The sequence below is a fragment of the Cryptotermes secundus genome, unplaced genomic scaffold, assembly GCF_002891405.2.
Source record: "Cryptotermes secundus unplaced genomic scaffold, Csec_1.0 scaffold967, whole genome shotgun sequence".
Taxonomy (NCBI): Eukaryota; Metazoa; Arthropoda; class Insecta; order Blattodea; family Kalotermitidae; genus Cryptotermes; species Cryptotermes secundus.
In genome coordinates, this window is record NW_019731236.1 from 569941 (window position 1) to 594075 (window position 24135).

The 24135-nt window shown below is 40.8% G+C and overlaps 1 protein-coding gene across 1 annotated transcript in view; it reads left to right on the forward strand.

Moving 5' to 3' along the window:
* The window catches only part of LOC111866634 (integrin alpha-PS3), a 49704-nt gene extending 29808 nt beyond the window's left edge, over positions 1–19896 (forward strand). The window contains exons 15-22 of the mRNA XM_023855767.2: positions 283–446; positions 3685–3766; positions 6631–6735; positions 8762–9161; positions 10373–10469; positions 12969–13098; positions 18538–18600; positions 18814–19896. Of these exons, the coding sequence (XP_023711535.2) occupies positions 283–446; positions 3685–3766; positions 6631–6735; positions 8762–9161; positions 10373–10469; positions 12969–13098; positions 18538–18600; positions 18814–18822 (1050 nt within the window). The 3' untranslated portion in view covers positions 18823–19896. The remainder of the gene's footprint in view (positions 1–282; positions 447–3684; positions 3767–6630; positions 6736–8761; positions 9162–10372; positions 10470–12968; positions 13099–18537; positions 18601–18813) is intronic.
* The last annotated feature ends 4239 nt before the right edge of the window (positions 19897–24135 follow it).

Genomic DNA, 24135 nt, shown 5'->3' on the forward strand with positions numbered 1-24135 from the left:
GTTATATATGCGCAAAAAATAATGGTCGCATGAATTGTGTATTTATCTCTAGGTCTGAAAGCGGTAACTAATGAACCATTGGCGTTAGGAAAGTTAAATTTTGTATGGAGGTAGGTCACACCATATGTCTACAAGTTGTATATTAAATATTTTTCGAAATAAAAATTAAAAACATGGCTGCAGTGCGAATATTTAGTGTTATATTTGTAACATGTAGGAATATTCATAATGCAAATATACAAAAAAAAAAGCTTGTGTATAAAATGTTTCACTTGTAAACAGGAGACCGTGGAATTGGAGTTGGATATGAAAAACGTGGAAAGCGGAACTGAGAAGCTGGTGTTCAACATGATTGCTACGAGTACGGGTACAGAACTGACATCGCAAGACAACATTAACAACCTGACGTTACCTCTGAAAACGAAAGCAGATATTCAACTATCAGGGTAAGTGATTTTATTAATCTATTAGCCTAATTCAGCTCTATATGACGTGGAAAACATAAAACACTAGTAAACCATGATTGTTTGAAATTTATTTATTCTACATATATTTAACCTAATACTTTGTTACAACTGAAGATTACCCGAGAAGAATCTTGGTTTGGTTGCCCTTAATTGTGCATTTTGTGGTTTTTCTATGTTCAGACGAACGTTGTGATAGTACTTCCAAACAGGCAACAACTACCTTCTTCACATTTTGTTATTCCCCTGTTATTTACTCAATATTCACACATATCTTTCCATTTCATATGACGCTATAGATCCACAACAATATAAACGACTTTTGTAATAGCTTAGGAATCAATATACAAATGTATTAAACAAAAAAAGTGAATTTTTCTCTGTTCTTAATTTGGTTCATCCTGGTCCGTCACACTAGCGACAAGACTTTGTTAGAATTTGGAACCAATTTGGTTCGTGTCCTTTATACTGCCTCTCTTTGAAGGAAGTTGAGTGTTTGCCAAAGTCATTTTATACCTCACTTATAAATAAACTAATTATAATAATTTATAAATATTTTAATGTATTCATGCACGTCACTGCAAGTGTTAAAGGATCAGATTTTATCATGGCATTGTGATGATACTGCATGTATTATTATTTATTATTATTGGAGGGGGTAGGTTTCCCCATGCACCGCGACCAGTGGTATATTGTACGTCCCCTTGTGATATTCTACCAGTCTCTATACCCTACCGGTATTAGTGAGTAAATCAGTCCCGACTCAACCAGAGAGTTCGACCTCTACTGGCTCAGTAGTATCTAGATGCTTCCCCCATCTACCAGAGGTGTTAGAGACTATTGTTGGGCGGGAAATGACCTTATAATTTGGCTCAGAGGCCTCCTTGAAACATGAGGTTCTTTTACGTGCCGTAAAGCTACGACACGGGACCAACGGCTTAAAGTCCCTCACGGAGGACTTGTTCCCTGAATTTTTCCACCCTTAAAAATTCCACGACCTCCTCCGGGTTTGAACCCGTGTACCTTGAGTCATGAGGTGGGAACGTTACCCCTAGACTACGGAGGCCGCTTATACTGCATGTAAGTACTGATATTGACCAAAGTCACTGTAATGGTACTTTACACCAATATTGATATATCCTTCTGAAGACGGTCTCCCAGACCGAAACATGTCAAGGAAGAAAGATTAAAAAAATTGTCAATCGCACTGGACCGACTTGATACCATTTTATTATTTTCTGTGCTTACCTAATTAATCACTATGCCGTGAACACGTGTGGGGAAGTGAATTACAGCTGCATCTTTCTTAAGCTCGGCACTAAGTGGAAGTGAATTGTCAGTTTCACGCTCCCGCCGCGTTAGCCGCGGAGAAACAGTCCCAGGTACCGATTTCATAGGATGCTGATTGGGTCCAGAGTCTGGACGCTGTGGGAAAGAGAAAAATCTTGCCCCTACCGAAATTCGAACCCCGGCCGTCCAGTCCGTAGGCTGTCGCTATGCCGACTGAGCTATCGAAATTCCGAAAGACATTAAACACAGAAAAAATAATCAGCTGATCTCAGTGATCACGTGGTCTATGGTATGAAATGACTCCGCCTACTTAAACACTGGAATCGTGGATTCGAATTCCACTCGAGGCATGGATGTGTGTCCGCGTTTCTTCTATGTTTGTATTGACATGTGTAGGCAGTGACCTTGTGACAGGGCTGATCACTCATCCAAGGAGACTTACCGACTCTCTATAAGATCCATACGAGTATTTCCATATTAATTCTGATGGGAACAGGACGGACAGGAAAAGAAGAAGAAATCACAATTATATTCTCACCTCATGGAGTGACTGTAGACGGGGTTTGGATTTATTGAACACTTACAGATACTAACTACAAATAACTGTAACGCTATCGTTAATTCACCCATTCTACAATACACTACAACATGGACTAATTCTGCTGTGCATTAGCAGATTGTCTTGTAACGGCTTCCAACGCGATAGATTCCTCAGCATCCGTGTTCAGCGGCTGCTGTCCTCGCTGGCTGGCGCCTATCTTACAACTAACTCAGCGTTGCTTCACAGCGACTTACGACAATGGAGACTCCTCTGCCTCCACCAGGGGTGACTCTTGAAGACTTGCTCTACACCTCACTCTAGACTGTACTCAGACTGACTGGCTTGTGTTTCGATTCTTCAGATATAGCCTCTGCACGGACCGAACAGCAAACATCGTTCTTCTGTTGATATCGGTGACGTGACATCACATGCTGCATTGTAGCGACACTGTCCGCCTGGTGCCGGACAGCCTACCAACACCGCTTCCCAGTGCTCTCTCAGCGTTGCGTGATATCACCGTAGACGCATACGTGACAGTTCCTCTGTTGCGTGTAAGCGCGGCAGTGGTCACCTGACCCGATAAACAAGACAAATAAAAAACTCCGTAGTTTTACTCCGAAAGCGAACTATACTGACAAAGAGACCGCCGTTTGTCAGCGAAGTTAGTGACAAATTTAGAGGTAAGAAGATGTGTGGTCAGCGCAACGAATCCCCACGCCCGTTAATTTCGGGGTTTTAGACCGGAGCCGCTACTTCTTTGAATTTGCTCCTCAATTATCCTCACGAGGCCGAGTGGACCCCTTTCCTTCCAGACCCACTACTTTTCAGAAAATCTGGTAGCGCCGGGAATTGAACACCACTAGACCACAGAGGCGGTCCACTTGACCTAATAGCAGTGGAAATTTGTTTACAGAGCTGTTGCCTTACAACGGCTGTCTCTGCTGATTAAACTATTCCGGCTTCAGCAGACGTGACACAATTTTTTAATTACATAATTTATTCATTCATAAATCGTTCTACGGCTTTTTATTGGGCAATGTAAATTTTTCAGTTATGTAATCCTGTACAAAGGCGGTAGGACTCCTTGGACGGGGTATCAGTTCTTTGCAAGGCCTCTTCCGACACACAGGACAGCTCAAAGACAGAATAACGAGTACCGACTTCAATGTCTCGAGTGCTATTTTAACCCACGACCCCAGTGTTCTAGCGGACGAAGACAGTTCATGCCTTAGACCACTCTAAAATAGCGCTTCAAAAATTTGTTGCCACATGAAGGACAAATATTGTGGCCTAGTATCTTAACTGTAGTTTGTTGAGAAATCATCAATCTTTCATAATTCATGTAAGATCTGTTAAAATCACTTTTGGTTATTCAGTAACTGTTTTCAGGTACACAAATGTAGAAAAAAGGTTTTACTCGAGTCGGATGGAATCGAAGGAAGAACGCATGTATTTCTCACACACATACAAGGTAAGTGCCTCAAGAATGTGAATATGAAAGTACTTAGTGAATGAATTTTAATATCATGGCGAGAAGATATGTCGTTAGAATAAACAAATCTCATATTACTGTTGTTAATCCCATTTTCCGCACTTCACAGAAATATTTTATGGCATTTTCTTGTGCCTCTCTATTTCCCCTAATAGCCTTAACTTTAAAGAATTGGATGAATCTTCGCGAATAAGGGGACGCACATAATTTCACCAAATTTTTTTTCAGATTTTTTAACTTCATTTTCTCTGCCCACAAGGCGGACTTGTGAACGTCTAGGATTGAAGGGTCACAAGCTTCACTAACACTGAGCCTTAAATTTGCGTGATCTTAAAAATTTAACAACTTTTCTTTACGGTAATCTGTGCACCATATATGTGTACATGCAATTTCTCTTGAGGTGGGGTGAGACTGAGTACACTTGGCACTGCGGCCACTAACTGGCCTATTGTACCAACCCCAGACGATAGATGATGAGTGTGGAGCAGTCGGTGGAATGAAGGAAGGCAAGGGAAACCGAAGTACTCGGAGAAACCCCTACCCCAGGGCAACTTTGTCCACCACAAACCCCACATGACTTGACCTGGGATAGAACCAGAGCCTCTGCGTTGGGAAGCCAGAGTCTAACAGCCTGTGCTATGACACGGCTTTCATTTACACATATGCGTATGAAATTTATATTTAGCTTTCCGTTTGACGATCATAATTAAAGGTAATAAGGATAATAAGAAAGGCAAGCTGAAATTAAAACTTTTTTCTTTCCGTACACTAAAAGAAACAGATGAGACAAGTATGCCATTCTTGTTTCATAATTTCATAATAATTAACTGTCAAGTAATCGGCTTTTGTATCAGAGATCCACTAGTGAAGTAGCTTCAGGTGAATATTTGGTTCTGGTTATGAAGACCAGTAATAATTTGGAGAAGAAATTAAACGTTTTGAGATTCAAACTCTGCCTGGAGAACTTTTGTTTCCTTTTGTAATTACTCAAACACATTCTGTCCAAAGGATTTTAGTGACCCAAGCATTAACGTTCTTGTAGCATTTGAGGTTGCCAGAGAGGTGGTTAACGAATAGTTCGCTCTATAGGGATATAACGCCATGTAGTCCGTTCAAAGTCAGCCGACGTTTCGGAGGAACATATCATCTACTATCTGCTTCATATTTTTTCTTACTTTGCTTATTCTTCGACCCTGAAGATTAAGTCGACATGTTCCTCCGAAACGTCGGTTAACTTCCAACAAGCTACAGGGCATTATATCCCAGAAGACATAACACTTCATTCCCGTTCTTGAAGAGTAAATAAATACAGCATTTAGAAGTTGCATCAGTTTCCTTTGTTATGAGACCTGAACATTTATTAAGGCATTCAGAGAATTCTAAACATATTCTAAACATATCTAACACAAATGAATAATTTTTATAGCTCTACATTCAATTTGTGGTGCTTAAGTAGAAATAGAGTTCTTGCCGTCACAAAAGAACACAACATTTTAATTATGTTTCATTCTGTGCCACATTGCACTCCCTTTAATAATTTGCATTAATTCATGTAAATATGAGATGTCTAAGGTTCTACAGAAAAAGTGTCTTCATACACAATTAGTAAGCAACTAGAAAGAATAAATTCTTGTATTTTAAATATGACGACATTTTCTCTTATCTGACCTTAAAATACAGGAATGAAACGAAACACATATTACTTACTTACTTACTCATGGAGCTGAGCCCTTCTGGAGGAGCCAATTCTGCAGCTACTCAAGAATTTCCCAGCATTTTATGGAACCCGAAGGTTCATCACCGTGTTCACAGGAGCCCTCCATTGGTCCCTATCCTGAGCCAGATCTATCCAATCCATACCATCCCATCCTATCTCTCTAAGATCCATTCTAATATTATCCACCCACCTACGCCTTGGTCTTCCCTGTGGTCGTTTTCCTTCTGGCTTTCCCACCAATATCCTATACGCATTCCTCGTCTCCCCCATTCGTGCTACATGACCTGCCCACCTCATCCTCCTTCACTTGATCATTCTAATTATACTTGGAGAAGAGTACAAGTTATGAAGCTCCTCATTATGCAGTTTTCTCCAACATGAAACACATATTAGAGCGAATTAATATTGGAAGTTGAAACTGCATCAAATATTAAGTTGTAAGGTTTGTGGTTTTCACGGTGGTGACTATGAAGAAAGCAGTCTTCTGTGATGGGGCGCCTTGTAGATATTATGTTAATCGATGTTTCGGATGAACGTGTCGCCTCTCTCTTCAGGGTAGAAGAAGAAAGAAGAAAATCCGCAAGCGGTTCTAACACCTGCTCACGCTGGTTCCTCGCTAGCGGATTTTTTCTACCTTCTACCCTGAAGATGGAGGCGATACGTTCCTCCAAAAGGTCGATTAACACAATATCGACACGGCGCCACATCCCACAAGACTGATTTCTTCAAATATTAAGTAGATTCTTTCAGAATCCTCTTTTATAAGATGCTGTAAAATCTTGCTCATATTGCGTTTGCTCATGTGGGCATTCTTTTATTTATGTGCCACAGAAAGCTGAACATACTATAAATATTTCAGATCATAAATAAATATTCCAAATCACCGAGTGAATACGCAGCTGAAAGCTGTACGTTAACAAAGAAGGCATTATGAATTCTTTGAAATGTATTAAAATTGTATTTAAAAGACAAAGTACATCTTTTTACTAGAGCAAACTTTAACTTGAATTTCATTCACGTGCTGGCGCTAATAAAGTTTCATTTTGATTCTCTTTACTAGGGGTGTGTGCAAGTTCATAGACGACATAAAATATCTGTTGAATCAAATGTGATTATCTCTTTTCAGATGGAAAACTTCGGACCCAGTTCTTTGAACCTGGTAGACCTCGAATTCAAAATCCCTGTTTCATACGGATCAGTCAAAAAATTATTTCAAATACATGATATCCGAGTAAGTAGCCTATGATTAACGACAGAAATTTTATAATGATGATTCATTATATAGTCCTATAAGTACCGAGGTACACATTTATAGGTGGAAACAAAAGAGCAACGTTATCCCTCTATTAAATTAAGCATCAAACCATAAAGTCATGTGGGCAGTAGAAGTATAGCCCCATGCGTTCTTAACCTCAGCACTAGCTGGAGGTAAGTGGTCAGCTTCACGTTCCCTCCGCCTTTTTTCGGGGAGGAGTCCTGATGCATATTGGATGAGGATGTGGGAAAGCCCATAAGCTGGTCTGAAGGCTATGGAGATAAAAGATTTCTTGCACTTGTCGGGAAACGATGCCCGATTTCTCGGTAGTCTAGCCTCTAGTTAATATGCCGACTGAACTATTCCGACTACAGAAGTTTAGATGTATACAGAATTGTTTTGTTGTATATATAATATAAAATAACAGTTAAAGGAATACTGGGTATTTCAAAATATGATTCCTCCGAACAAATTTAACGTTTTTAGATATCTGTTAGGGTCAGCCTAACATTGAAGGAATAGACTGAGACAGACTCTCTCTAAATTATCACGAATTAAATCGGGCTTGTTGAGGTGCCATCCATTAAAATACTGTGTATGAAATCATTATCAGTGCTGTTAATTTCAATTTTGTTTGCTGAGAGACTTCTGGAAAGGGTATTGAGTCTTCGGTTGTGAATTTGCGACAATTGATAATGAACTATTTAGAAGTACTTGATATATGAAATTCGTTTTCGGATAAAAAAGGTAAAATTATCCCTGGGCTTTAAGTAATTGAGCACTACGTGTTGGAGACAAATAAAGAAGTGGAGGAACTGCATCATTCTTAATCTTGGGATTAGATATAGGTGAGATACAAGCATAACACCGCTGCCGGTTTACCAGCAGGGAAATACTCGTATTTCTGGCTAACTATTGCATAACAGGCTAGGTGGACCCCAGAGCCGCTATCAACCTTATCTCTTGCCCTTATCGGCAATCGAACACGGATTCCTCGCCTGTACAGCTTGTAGCTCAGTCGATACATCTACTAAGATATTCAGGGAAATTAGAAATAGTCTATTGCCGCATGAACAGAATAAGCAAAATATTCATGTCCTTTCAGTTTCAATAAAAACTGGATATATAGCATTTGCACCCATCTCTCACTCTGATAGATTCTAGTCCACCTTATTAAACCATAATGCAGAACACTAGGACCTAAGCCTATTCTAGAACATGTTATAGGTCTATTGCTTGTAGGTTGCGTTATGCATGAATCTCGAGAAAAATAATTAATATTTGAATATTCTTTTTAAAACTGCTTTGTTACTTACCAGATGCTTGTTTAGCAGATAGTTAAAAGCTTTCTGATGATGACGTAACACATTGTTACACATTATTACCTTTGGACTATGTCCCTTGTGCGAGTTCATTCCAAACAACTGCCCTATCTTCAGACGAACAAGAAAAAAAACTCCGCGGTCTTAGTCCGCAAACGAACTATAACGACCGAGCGACCGCCGCTTGTCGGCGTAGTTAGTGCCAACTTTAGCGGACAGAGGGTGTCGCGTTTTCGGCATTTAATTTCGGTTTTCTAGACCGGAGCCCCTTATTTCCTTGGAATAGCTCTTTAATTATTCTCAAGAGGCTGAATGGACCCCGTTCCAGATTCACTACCTTTCATAAAATCTGGTGGCGCAGGGAATCGAACCCGGGACCTCTGGATCTGTAGCCAGGAACTCTGACCTCTAGACCACAGAGACGGTCTATCTTCAGATGAACAAGATAAGGAAATATACAGTATATGCTCCGTTGAAACCCTCAGCACAGCTACTCTTGAACAGAGAATTTGCACAATAAAAGTTTTCCCCTCTCGTCCCCTCCGCATCAATTATACGTTAATTATATGAGCGCCTCAGAATTTAATAATAACAAATTTAATGTCTAAGGGAAATTACAGAGTGAGAGTCCAAGTATTATTATGCAAAACTTTCATTTGCTAAGTTGTGCTTATTTCTAGACATGGAACGATACTGGAGCTCTACATTGCGAGAGATCTGACAGGGTTTCTGGGAGAATACGTAAACTCTCAAATAGTTATGTCAACAACTCTGAACCGGAAAACACTACCGAAGAGTTTGCCTCAACCAGTGACTACACTCCAGTGGAATATGAAAACATCACAGAAAGCAGCAATAGTTCGGAACCTGAGGACACGCCACAGGGAGTACAATCCCTCAATATCGAAACTTACTCAGCAGTGCCGAAGCCAAAACCAACGAAGGGAAGAACTTTGTCTGTCAATTGCCAGAATCCAGAAGCGACTTGCGTCACTGTGCGATGCAGTCTCAAGGGACCGATCAGGAACAAGTCAAGGGCCATCGTCGCTTTCAATATCTCTTCTAACTATGAGGACTTAGGTGAGTTCAGTTTTTCATAACTTCGTTGCACATTTTGAAATTAGATCGTGTATAAATATTCTACTCGCGTGACTTCAAGTCGATGTGTTAATTTATTTAGTCTTACTCAGGTCATAGTCATGTTGAAAGTAATAATTTGCAGGTAAAAATGGAATATTCTGAGCTGATTAATCGAATCTTTTTCTCCCACTTCGATCTCAAATCATATTCGAGTGTACGTCGATATGTCCTATACTCCATGCAATAGAGTATCTTCCTTCGGAAGCTACTTCACCACTATTCAAGAATGACTTCAAGCTAAAGAAATGTCTCATGCTATGTTTTTATTACAAACTGGGAAACACAAGGAGTTCTGGGCGGATCTACATGTATAGAAATCGCCTCTCTTGCTCCTACTTCTAGTCCCGTGGATATTGTGTTTTGATATTGCCATAACTACTGAAAGTTCTGAACCCAGCAATGAAAACAAATTCTGCTCACGGTTTAGCATTCTGGGTTCATCTGCAGATGAGGATACAATCAAATTACTCTCGGACATTCGTTTTCATTACAGTCTCCAACAATAAATCTGTCACAAAATATGGTTCTTTTCATTTTATCTTACTTTTCTTTACTTTTGTGAAGCTTGTTCAAACTGTGTCAGCGATATTACTGTCAACACAGCCTCATAGGTTAATATTATTAGCTTATAAATTAAATTTCATGACAAAGTTATAAGTATGCTACCATTTATCAACATAAAAATTGACAATTCTACGCTCAAATAGCTTAATACTTATGCCATCAAACCGAAACCTAAATAGATGAGATATGGATTTGGTGTTAATTATATAAATAAATATTATTATTGAATAAATTTAAGTATTATAGAAAATACGTATTTCGTTGAATAATAGTCTGCTGTATTCGGAACTTTAGAGTATTCTATTGGATTGGGCCGCGCCATAGCTCAAGCGGTTATTCGCTGGCTTTCCACCGCGACGGCCAGGGTTCGATCCCGGGTCTCGTCAAGTGGGATTTGTGGTGGACAAAGTGGCGCTGGGGCAGATTTGTACTTCAGTTTTCCCTGCCAGTCTTCATTCAACCTATTGCTCCACAATCACCCTCACCTATCATCTGGAGCTGGTACAATAGGCCAGAAGTGGCCGCAGTACAAGGAACTTAGTCCCACCCCACTAGCAATAAAAGAAATACTATTGGATTTATTACAGAATCTGCAATGGGAAAAGAAGACATTATCCTTTTCTCTACAATGGGCAAAGTGAACATCAAGAGTCCATCAAATATAGAGCAGAAAGAAGAAGACCAGTAAGTTTTTATAATATTAATAGCTTTAAGCCCACGGACAGGATCTCTGGATTGTTTATGACAGGTCTATAGGCAACTGGACGTGTTTGACTTTCAAAATCGGTTTAGTCCTGACGAAACTTTTGCACACATGCCGAACTGTATGGAGTTGCACGAATACGATACTAAATTATAGTACGTCTTCTTCATGCCCCAATACTTTGTCGTTGACTGACAGCTGAATTGTTTAATATGGACTTTTCATCTGCAGAGGTTCAGATGAGTATGCAAAGACGGGGGTTTTGCAGTTATTCCCTACTCTGCTACTCGCCATTCTCCAGAAGAGACTGGAGGAAACTACAGCCAGTTTCAGCCAGAATAGCCTGTAATGTTCAGAATAGAGGTGCACACATTTACCGCTCTCAGATAACCTGGAAAATGTTGCTTATGTACTGCATTTGCCCTGCATATGCTCTACTTATTTTATGATCCCTTATATTGATCCAAATATTACTGCAATAGACCTACCGGCAACGCAATAAGCAATGACCCAAATGTTGCTTGCAATTACGAATGCAAATTCATTGATAATATTGAAAGATGTATATGTGCGCCTATAGACGGGGTTTGGATAGGTGAATAGATTTATTGATTATTTACAGGTCATAACTACAAATAACTATAACAGTATTGCTATTTCCTCGTTTTACAAAACACTGCTGCAAACATTACGTCACTTCCAGCCTACAGTGCCATCACTAGACCTTTCCTGGTAATGTAACCGTTCATTTGATTGGAGAACTGTTGTGCATAAATTAAACATGTATTAGATTAAGATTAACAATATTACAAACAAAGAGATCCGGCAGATAGCCAGCTCTTACACGCGGAAGGGACATAGTTCAAGTTTTGCTATGTGAACAGGAAGTAACATCTGGTACTTTCCTGGAATTCTGGCAGTTTCAGCAACGTCGGAAAGGCTTTGAGAAAATGAGAGCTGACAGCTTGGGACAGCGATAACTTAGAAGTGGGACGGCCGGAGCCTCACACCCTGACTGAAATGCATCAAGGGGCTGTCATCCTTAGCGTCAGGTCAGCATCTGCCAGAATCACATAGCAGAGCAACATGATTGGGAATTCAAAATTTAGGGAACCTCCTAGTTTAAAAGAATTAACCAATGGCAGAAGTGGAGGAGTGGATTTCTCTTGGAGTCTGGGGTTCGTGGACCTCAGAATTCAGAGGGAGGGCTTTCCACCTCGAGGAGTTTTGACACTACTTTCGGCAAAGTCGGACACTAAATTTACCACTACGGCCCTTCCGTAGAATAGTATAAGTACAGTTCAAATCAATAGTATTAATAAATTCAGTTGTATGCAGAAAGCTGGAAGGGATTAAAGGACTACTAAGTGCAACGGTCTAAAGGTGGGTGATTGTAGTGAAGTGTTCTTCCTGCCCTGTCCAAGTCAGACCCTTATAAGACCCTGGGATAGGAACCCAGCTCTACTGATTAAAGTAAAGAACCCAAAGAAGTGAGCGGTGGTGGAGTGGCGCACAACGAAAAGGGCACAAAGGAAGTGAGCGGTTACAGTAACGGCTTCTAACACTGGATATTTTTCTGCATTGTTATCACTAGACGTTTCCTGGTAATGGGTGTGAACAACGGCTACTCCTCTGCTTCCGTGTTCAAGTCCCGTGCAGAACTGAATGCCAACTATCAACTGACTCGGTTGCCCCAAATTCTCTTCATTATAACTTCCAGGCGCAGATCGTGTAGACAACACTCATCTTCCCTCTTTCATGCACATCCATTGAGGGGAAACGTGTATACAGAGCCGTTGAGCAGAAACGGTTGTGATATAACGACCCATCAACGATAGTTGCATAGCAACGGCTATACACGCTACAATATTAACTAGTCAGCACCAGCCTAATTCTAATGAATGCAGTTCACTTGTAAACTTCATTAATCAACTCTTAAAACTAATTAACCCCCTGGAACAGAGTCCTTCTTGCAAAGCCGCCAGTCGCTCGGCGAGTGAACAAATTCGATACTGTGTTCACAAGAGTCATGTACTAGTTCATATTTTTAGACAGATTAATCCAGTCAATCCAACCCCATAATATCTCTCTCAGATTCATTTTAATATCATCCTCGCACGTCTAAGTTTTCTTAGTGGTCTATTTCCTCCGTCTTATGTTCCACCAAAATCTTATATGCAGCAAACTCTTATCTTGACGTGATCTTGCTCCTCTATTTGGGCCGGTTGCTCCGTCTCTTTTCCTTTCCATACAAAAATACTTGGGAATGGGAAAGCACTTCGGTGCTCACATCCTGCTGTAACTCGTTTACACACCCAAGCACGTTAAAGGCGATAGCAATACCGCAATAAACAGTTTCTTCCAACATTCCTAGGCACCAGATCTACACATGTGATAATTCAATTTTAGATGTACCTGCTCTAGCAGTAAAAGTAATCAAATGCAATTTAAATAATTAATGTAAGTTAACTATTTTTCAGGCATGACGCTTTCGTCACCACAAAATTTCTCGGGCCTTTGAAGGAAGGCGCATTGAATTTTCTCATATTGGGCTGCATCATTGGAGTCGCTGGTCTAGTGCTCATCATCATCATTGTAATCCTTTATTTGGTAAGTTCTTGTAAGTGTAAATAATTTGGAAGGTGTCGTCACTGTTGCAGTGGCAGCTTCTTCTGTAAGACAGTTTGACGCTGATCATTCTGAGCCCTTATTTATTTGGATGATTATAGATGACCATGAAATTTATTTCTAATTAATTTTCGGTAATTTTAATTTCAAAAGTCTTATGTTTCGATATAACTGGAAATGTATCGTGATCTATAATATCGTATTTCATCGTCTGGGACGTGCATTACGATGTTTACGTTGAAAATTTCTAGATTCTGGCAGAAACAAGAAGTCCGGAGTTCTGACATTTACGAGCAGTCATAAATTTAGCTCGGGTACAGGGAACCGGACGCGCCTAAAAGGACAGGTCAGAGCTTGTTACAATTGCCTGTGAATGAGGGCCAGTATGATTGGGTTGCCTCGTTCAAGCTTCCTACGGAAGATGGGATGAAATATATATGTCAACACCATCTTTCGATTTCCCGGCGTGGGGATGCAAGCCATTCCACAGAGGGGGGAGACTTTCACAATATTCCGAACTGAACGGACGTGACCCTTGCACGCTCCGGGACATAGCTAGCCGATAGTGTAACGCTGTAACTTAAAGCTAAGAATACAATAATTTAACAGTGTGGTGAATTAGCAGGTGAATAAACGTTAATTGGCTCAACTCTCAGAAAAACGCTTTCTGCCGCATCGCTACCCTGAGACTCGTGCAAACCGACCCAGCTAGTTTCCCGTACCTATACCAATCTTCCTTAGTTTGATCTGTGAGGACAACTTCCAGTAGGCATCATACACTGTCCTAAGGTAGAAACAGGTGTAGCAGGGATAGCACCATTCCGACTGCGCTGATACAAGCAAAGGCGGGTTGGAAGAGAGCGGTGTTAATTTGTCCCTATGCTTACTTAAGCATGAAGACGTATAGACAAGTGCAGTTACAGCTTCGCTCATTCTTAACCTCGGAACCTCGGCACAAGATGGAGATGAGTGGTCAGCTTCACGCCCCTGCCGATGTAATCTCGAGGAAAATAGCCGGTCTGGTAATTACTCTGAAGAGAAGAGTCTCTAGCCCACATCTGCGAATGTAACCCCGAATTCTAGAACGTCTACATCGCAAGTTATTCCCGATACAAACTGAGCTTTCAAACTTGCCCACTCTAGAGAAGGAACCAATGAGATACTTCGTAGCATGTACATTTTTAGATAAAATTTTATCGTGTGTATGTTTGAGATATTTGCTCAGATATTCAGGAAGAAGACGGAAAAAAATATTTTAATTGAAGGAGAAAGCTTGAGATCGCATTAAGTGGAGGAACTGTTTTGGAAGAGACTGTGGACCTGTCGTCTGTCAGATTACTGATGAATGAATGAATTCAGTTAGAAAAGAGTGATTTAAAAGAAATGTTCTATATATATATTACTGTTATAAAACACGCCACAGGATTAGTGGGGGTTGGAGTCCACTTGGGTCCACTCGGCACGGCGGCCAGTGATTGTCCTATTGTACCTGCCCCCGGTGATTATGATGATGTAGAATTTGGTGGAATGAAGATTGGCAGGGGAAACCGACGTACTCGGAGAAAACCCGCCCCAGCCCCACTTTGCCCACCACAAATCCCACTTGACCAGACCCGGGATCGAACCCGGACCGCCTAGATGGGAAGCCAGCGACTAACCGCTTGAGTTATGGTGCGGCCTATACGCCACAGGATTACTTAGAATGTTGAATATTGTGACAAGACGCCTGAAAGCTGCAGTCTTCCCATCTGCTGGGCGGGGCTTCGCTAAGCACGTTGCCGTGGAAACACGGAAGGCTCCGCTGCTGGAACAAGTTTCCATAGCAAAGAATACGACTGAAGAAGCAATGCATTGCATAGAGAGTCATGGCGATTCCTAAGCAACGCATACAGCAACGTGTTCATTCACACGGCAACGAACCTCCAAAGCAGAGTAACAGCGAAGACCGCAATAAATCTACTGCTGAAGGAGGTGACGCCTACACGGTGCACCGAAGGTTTATTTGTAACAGGAGACTTTGCAAGACGGATTCGTTCAATACGGAATACACTACGGGATCCAGTCATTCCGGAATAACTTTGTTGCGATGCACAAAAGAAGACTAGAGGCAGATCCAGACAACGGTGAGAGATTCGTTATCCAGAAGGAACCAGATGTCTGAACTGTTGTAATCAAGTGCAATTGTCATAGTCACATCCAATAAAGCCAATTAATCAAATCAAGAACTCACAATATCGGTCACACCCACCCCTTACACGTGGTAATATTAATCAGAACTCTGTTCCAGAATCAAGAAACTGAAAGCGACTGAAGTAGCAGATTAATTTCACTCTGATGATCGCCTGTTCTTTGCAGAACTGTATTGTATGTGAAATCAGACTGATGCGTAGGAGGAGCCCAGCAGGGCTATTTAGCCTAGATCTTTGGCATAGGGGGGCAAAATACGCCCGTATTTATTTTATAAATTAAAAGAAGTAAGCAGTGATGTGCCGGTCACTGTAGCCGAGCGGTCTAAGGCATGCACTGTCTTCGCTCACTCTGAAGCCGGAATCGTGGGTTCGAATCTCACTGAGGGCATGGATGTTTGTGTGCGTTTTTCTGTGTTGGTCTACAGATAGAGGCCTTGCGACGAGCTGATCACTCACCCAAGGAGTCCTACTGTATGTGTAAGATCTAGAAAAACCGAAGTGAACGGAGTTCATGGAGGTAGGCCTAGGCCCACTGGGGCTGTAGTGCAAAGGAAAAAAAAAAGCTTTGATGTAGGAATTCCGTTTGATTACATTTTTGTTTATTATTCTTTTCTATTGAGGATGCTAATTAGAATAATTCCACAGTAGCTCTGCCAATCGTAGAAGGCGACGAAAAATGAATCTGGTGCCTGGGGTGAATAATTGGGCCTCCCTGTTGCTAGAGGACATGAATACAGAGACCTGGTCCTACAGGCTAGAGGTTTGACGTGAGACTGACGTGCTTGCTCTGTAAAAAATATTGTAGCTAAATCGAAAGGATTTAAAACCGGATGCAATCTGGCAGAATCTTCTAAGGAAGACCGTGGCTCTAAACGGGCTGTTTCGCCAGCGATTGTGATGATGACGATGGTGACTCATTATTCTTGACCTTTCATCGACATATATTAGTACTCTTTCGATAAATTCTTGTTTAAAATACGTCTGCATTGTTGTCCGGCGTTTGCATTGTGAGTATCGAATTGATTAGTCAGGTATAATTTTTTTTATCAATGTATGTGTGACCGCTTCTGTGATCTAGTGGTCAGATTTCCTGACTACTGATCCAGAGGTCCCGGATTCAATTCCAGGCGCTGCAAGTTTTTCTGAGAAGTAGTGGGTCTGGAACGGGGTTCACTCAGACTCGTGATGACAATTGGGGAGCTTTTTCAAGGAAATGGCGACTCCGGTCTAGAAAACCGAGACTAACGTTCGTGGGGATCCGTTGCCCTGACCACGCAACACCCTCTATCTGCAGAAGTTGACACTAACTTCCCTGAAAAGTGGCGGTCGCTCGGTCGGTGCAGTTCGCTTTCGACTTAAGTCACGGAGTTTTCATTTTGTTTTAGTTCTTCATATTTTGTAGTGTTATGTGTAGTTAATTGTTTCAAATTATTACGGCAGAAACTCGACTTTCCAGTCATCTTTCTTTTGAGACTCTTATAGAGCAAATTATGGCCAGTTACTGATATAGAACAAATATAGTAGTGATGTTCATATTGTAGTGGGATGGGGGCCCCAAAATTTGTGACTGGGTCGGGCTCCATTTCACCTCTCTCGGGCCCTGAGTAAGAATATTTTAACAGAAGAAAAGTGAAGTATAATTCCACCCACTTCTTTAACGGCAGCGTGATATGAACGGTCTACATGACATTGTTTGTTGAGTAGAAGCTACAAGAGCTGCTTGGGTAACAGTTGCAACCAAGTCCGTTTCTACAGATGATGACCAGGCGAACACTCATGCTTACTGCCCAATGAGAACTGGCTTCATGTAACGAAGTTTCAGTCTTCGCATTGCTGTATTATTCATAGCACAGCGAAACATTATGGGGCTCCATTATTCCCGAATTACCCACGATTCTGGCTACACAGTCACTTTTCCTAATCAGCACCTTACGCCGTGCCATAGCTGACGTTATTAGTACTTTAGTTTCCCCTGTCATTTCTCATTCCACTAATGACTCCACACACACCCGGGGCTGATATACGTATGATACAAAGGACCCATTAGTGGCTGACGTACAAAGCGGACTCGGTTCATCCCACACCCAAATTAAAGAATTCACAATCCCAGGAAAACCGTCAAGGGAAGTGTTAGTAAAATTTCACTCATTTTCGTTTCAACACAGATGGATGTGTGTGAATAGTTCCACGTTTCAATTATTTTATTCCTGAGAGAAAAGACACTCACAGTCATTTGGGTGGTCTACGTGAGACTCTGACTAGCCTGAGAGAGGTGACAATGGAAAAATTCGGACCCCCTGCAAAAAGAAATACCGATGGTCCATTCAGGTTCAGTCGCTTAAGGTTTACAAATTATTTTTAAACAGCTTGAATACGGATATTGGTTTTTATTTGCTCGATTGGTAAGTTATTACACGGCAGTGTCTTATATTTTTTTCCTCTTGGCACTACAGCCCCAATTTGGGCCTAGGCCTACCTCCATGAACTTCTCCGTTCACTTCGGTTTTTCTAGATCTTACACATTCGGTAGGACTCCTTGGGCTAGGACTCATCAGCTCGTCGCAAGGCCTCTACCTGTACACAAACACAGAAAAACGCACACAAACATCCATGCCCTGAGTGGGATTCGAACCCACGATCTCGGCTTCCGAGCGAGCGAAGACAGTGCACGCCTTAGACCGCTCAGCTACAGTGACCGGCAGTGTCTTATATTAGATATTTCTTAAAGTCCAAGGAGATGGGTGTCGTTAGGACTGGAAAGAATGAAAGGGGGGGGGGAATGTCATCGGAACTGCAAACAAATCAATTTTTCGATTTTCGGATTCATGGACTGAGGAGATCAACACTGATCTCAAGCAAGAAAGCCGCTGCCCCCACTGAGTATCGAATCGGATACCTCGCAGGTAGAAATGAGAATAGAAAGAAGATACTGTAGTTGTCATGGAGAGCTGTATCTTCTGAGATATGGCACCTTGAAGTCTGTTGAAAATCAACCAAAATTTCAGAGAAACAAGCACTGATCTACTTGTTAAACACTTTAAGCTGGATTCTTCGACTTTGAATGTGAAGGAAAAGAGTTCCTCCGGAAAGGCTTTTGACTCTCAGCGGAGTGCACGTCACTATATCCCAGAAAATATAAATTTTCATAATAACCGCTGTGGAGACCATAAATCCCGTTTAGTTGTTTTATTCGATGCATTAATTGTGTTGTTCTTTTTGTTTCGTTTTTCAGTGTGGATTTTTCAGGAAGAAGCGGCCAGAAGAACAATATAAAGCAATGTTAGAAAAGAAAGAGGTAAGAATATTTGTCCTTCTGTCGGCACAAAATTTGTGTAAATATATGTACGGCTTAAAACGAAATATTTTAAACTGTTTCTGAAGGAAAGAGTCTCTTGGGATTCCGTTATGAGTAGGTTTAATATAATACTCGTACAATAATTGTTTATAACTTATGTTTTTCCTTAATCTAAATCCTTACAAGGGTTAATGAGTGTTTCTTTTTCAACAGGACTACTGAGGACTTCTTTCCGTCATGGAGAAGACTTGACATAACTGCAAATAGTTCGTGGCAGTGGTACACTAACACATTCATCATTTTCAGTTTGACATTACCCATCGGGCTAATTTATATTTGAAACTAAATTTTGGAGACCATTCTGTCTACTTCCTCTGGTTAAAAGTCTACTTTGTTAGTCCATGCGGTAGAGCTAGTTACGATCTGCGAGCGACTGGCTGCGCTGTTTGGGTCCTACAGAATAGGTTCTTTAATTGACGACGTTTAAAATAAAAATTAGAACGATGAATAATGTCTAGAATATTGACTATAGAAACATTTTTTTTTTCATCTGACTGTTAACTGATCGAAGACATTTGTTTCTAAAACAGCTATATAGAATTATTCTTTCTTATGGAGAATGATCTGGCCATCAAGACCAGAATCTAAGATCAACACTGGCTGGATCACCGTTTTTGGGTCTCCCAAAAAGTTTATGCTTTTAGAAGTATTTTATATTCCATTCTTTCGACATTGTGCCCCAATGTCATTTGAGTTTCTCCAGATATTTTCTCAAATTAGTGCATATCATGCGTGAGTTGTTAACGAAATGGCAACAGTTATATCCCAGGCTGGAGCTGAAGTCCTGCTTGCGGTGACTGAGGAGTACTATCGTCTGGAATCTGAAGATTTGTTGGCCGACAGAGGACCACTGGCGTTTCGGAGGAATATATTAACTCAATCTTCAGGGTGTAAGATTTGCTAAGGGAGAAACAAGCCATAAGTAAGAAATAAGCTGAGTTAGAATCTTGTTTAGCATATCTTTCACCCTGACGATGGAAGCTGTGCATTCTTTTCGATATGTTAGTGAACATTCGAACTAAACATCATAATATCTGAGGAGATAGTAACCTTCATAATTTACGTTGTACATTCGTTAATGTATTGTAATTTAGTTCAGTTAAATTCACTTCGGTGAATTATTATCTCTTGCATTAATGAATAATCTCCCAGTTAAGTCTCGAATAAAATACTGATATATTATTTAGTTCAGTTAACTTTGGATTATTGTAGTCCCTCACATTACTGAGAGTGTTATCAAACATTCAGTTCTTAAATAAAATATTATTTAACTTTAGTTCAGTTCACTTTTGTTCATTGTAGGCTATCACATTAATATGAGTGCTGCCACATATTCGGTTCTCGAATCATGTGTCATAATTTCACTTTAGTTCAGGCCAATTTGGTGGTGCGTATTAATGTACTAAGTGCTTGAGAAGAGGGGATTTAGCTTTTAATTATTGTTCCGAAAAATAAAAATTTGTTCTTCAAAATCCCATGAACTTGCAGCTGATCAAAGTCCTGCAGCGGATGTCGTTTTCTTGTCCCCACATCACAAGTTCTAATGACAGTCATATTGTCATTTTTGGTTACATGAATATTGGAAAGTAACAAAATGAGGTGGTCTTCAGTGGTCTATTGTTCGTGCAGAGCTCCGAAGAAGGCTGAGTTATATAATGCTGATGTATGTAACTGAACCAAGAGAACATACTTGCAATGCAGACCGCAACATAAAACTGAAATTCCACAAGAGAACATATCACTGAAAACCACATAATCTTGTTACTAAACAATATCACTATGGAAATAAGATCTAAAATTTCGTGACGATACTACGTATATTGTGGGACTGAAATTAAACGGGACACATCAGCTATTGGTATACGCCGATGATGTGAATCTACTGGGCGATAATGTAGATACCATAAAGAGAAACACAAACTTTAATTGACGCAAGTAAGAAGGTTGGTCTAGAAGTAAACACAGAGAGAACTAAGTATATGTTACTGTCTCGTCACCAAATGCAGGGTAAAATCATGACATAAAGATAGGAAACAGATGTTTAGAAAATGTGACACAATTAAAATATTTTGGAACAACGATAACAGATCGAAACCTGATTCAGGAGGAAATTAAGAGGCGATTGAACTCGGGTAATGCTTGCTACCATTCAGTCCAGAACCTTTTGTCCTCTCGTCTGCTGTCCAAAAACATGAAAATTAGAATATTCAAAACTATAATATTGCCTGCGGTTCTGTATGGGTATGAAACTTGGCCTCTGACATTAAGGGAGGAACATAGACCGAGGGTGTTTGAGAACAGTAGTTGAGGAGAATTTTTGGGCCGAAGAGAGATGAAGTGACAGGAGGTTGGAGAAAACTGCATAATGAGCAGCTTCATAATTTGTACTCTTCTCCAAATATAATAAGAATGATCAAGTCAAGGAGGATGAGGTGGGCATGGCATGTAGCACGACTGGAGGAATACGTATAGGATATTAGTGGGAAAGCATGAAGGAAAGAGACCACTGGAATGACAAAGGCGTAGGTGGGTGGACAATATTAAACTGGATCTTAGAGAGATAGGATGGGATGGTATTGATTGGATTGATCTGACTCGGGATAGGGACCAGTGGAGGGCTCTTGTGAACACGGTAATGAACCTTTGGGTTCTATGAAATGCTGGGAAATTCTTGAGTAGCTGCAGAATTGTCGGCTTCTCCAGAAGGGCTCAGCTCCATGAGTAAGTAAGTAAGTACTACGTATATTACTTCAAGAGATACGGATCATTTCGATTGTGATCAACTGCGCAGGCGTAATGCCTAAGGACGAAGGCAGTCTGCGAAATAATGTACTTAAAATATCCGGACGATTTATAATGTCCAAAAAGCCCATAATTTTAATACCAATATGGCTACAATGAGAACTTGTGATGCAGGAACAAGAAGGCGACTTTCACGCCAGGATCTTGAAATTATGCAATTAAGTCTGATAGAATGAGTGTGGTGAGGAGAGTTAAAAGAACCACAATAACTTCACAGGCTGCTGTGCTGACTCCTGTTCACGATACGTTTCCAAATCTCACGTCCATTTTCCTCTATTATAGTTCGAGACAAACAGTCGGACCTACACGAGACTAATTGGGTTCTATGTAACATTGCCTCTTTTGTATGTTTGGGGTAATAATGGGGGTCACCCTTTGTCAGCCATTTTGACTCTTGCAGCTATCCTCCATCCGAAGTCTGAAAATATGTTATACTTAGGCGAAAAGGGTCCACTTTTATTAAAACGTATTTAATTTTAAATCCAAGGTACTTCTATGATAACTCTTAATTCAATGGAGCTCAGCCCTTCTTGTAAAGCTGCCACTTGTGCAGGTACTCAACGTGAAATTTCGTTACCGTGCTCACAAAAGCCCTCCACTGGTACCTATCCTGAGCTAGATCGATCCTGTCGATACCATCTCATCCTGTCTCTCTAGAATCCCTTATAATATTATCCATCCACCTACTTCTTGGTCTTCCTATCAGACTCTTTCCTTCAGGCTTTTCCTCCAATATATTTTACACAAGGTGTGCCCGGCTCAATTAGGCAGTTTTTGATTAGATCTTATTGTTATTGATAAATGTTAACAATTTCAATGGTTACAAAAATGGAATCTCACACACATAAGACATCGATTTTCAAGATGCTGGTCAACCAGGGCACCACCTAAGTCAACACAGGCTTGCAGACGCAAAGCAACATTTTCACACGCCTTTCTACACATATTCACCGGAACTTTATTGAACTCCTGAACAATCACCTCACACAGATGTTTCACACTGTCAATGGGATTAGCGTACACCTTGTCTCTGAGGTAACCCCAAAGGAAAAAGTCTGGTGGGGTGATGGGTGATCGGGCTGGCCACTCCACAGGCCCTCGACGGCCAATTCAGCGTTGAGGAAAATCTTGATGCAAGAACGCCCGAACAATATTGTCGAAGTGTGGTGGGGTCCCATCTTGCTGCCACCATAGTTCATCAAAGTTCTCTCTCCTCTGAAGTTCTGGGATGACACTTTCCCTCAGCAACTTTAGGTAGGTTTCCCCCGTGACGCAACCTTCAAGGAAGAACGGGCCAATCAGGCCTTCGTACGTCACGCCGCCCCACACCATCACTCCCGGGGACTGGAAATCGTATTCAATGGTGGCACTGGGGTTCTCTGGCCGCCAAAACACGCAGTTGTGTCTGATGACCGATCCTGATGTGTGAAATTTGGCCTCATCAGTCCAGACAATATTCCGGATAATATATTCAGGGTTCTCCTGAAACTTGGTCAGCATCAACTCGGCGAACTCGAGTGGCCTGTCGAAGTCGTCCTCGTTAGGAACATGAATAAGCCGTGGATGGTATGGCGTCAGCTTCACGTCACTCAAAACTCTCCGCAAACTTGTCCTCGAAATGTCCANTGCCTAATTGAGTCTGGCTCACCCTGTATATATATATATATATTCCTCTCGTCCCAATTCGTGCTACATGCCCTGTCCATCTCATCCGCCATGACGTGATCAACCTAATTAAACTTGGCGAAAATATAAGTTATGAAGCTTTTCATTATGCAGTTTTCTTTCCAGCAGCCTGTCACTTCATCCCTAATTTTCTGATATAAAAAAGTAGATATATTTGGAACAATACAAATTTAAAATGCTTTTGAGAACTATATCACTAAGCACAAAAGTCGATAATTGTGGTAATATACCATTGTCACAAACTTCTAAATCTTATGCACAATATGTGACAATATGAAGCAAGAAAACTAGACCACAGTAACAAATCTACGCATTACAATAATAATAATAATAATAATAATGTAGGTAAAGCTATCCTTATAACAGGCCGTGGAGGACCATTGGGTTATGAGATGTTGAGGTTCCCACATTTTCTAGATAATCGGCTCACAGATGGCGGTGAGGTTGCCAGTTTTACGCCCCGGCCGTCCTTTACCCCCCAGGAAGATTCCTGGCACAGGCCGGGTATTTAGAAGTGACAGTCCAGGAAAAGCTGCGCAGTGGGTGAGCAGGTCCATTCGTGAAAGTTGAGGGGTGTTGTGATTAGTCATTCATTTGTTTTCAGTGCGAGCAGACGTCTCAAGTTCAGTAAAAGCATTCTCCCTTGTACAGGTAAATTAAAAAGTTTTGACTCTTGGAGTCACATTTGAGTGTATTATTCGCTATTTACTGTATTAATATTTTATTTTATTGTTTATTTTTATTCGTTGATTTTCTTTTATTTTTATTTATATTTGTACATTTTTCTATCTCCTTTAACATGCCACCTACACGAAGTAAACTGAGTGTAATAGTGTTACTTTCATAATCAAGAGAAATTGTCATTAATGTATGTAAGTATGTGAAAGAGGCTGGGCCAACAATTGCAGTGAAGAACATAGGAGTGGAAGTAGCAAAGGCAACAGGTGTATCGGAAAGTAGTGTCAGGAGAATAATAAGAGAAACAAA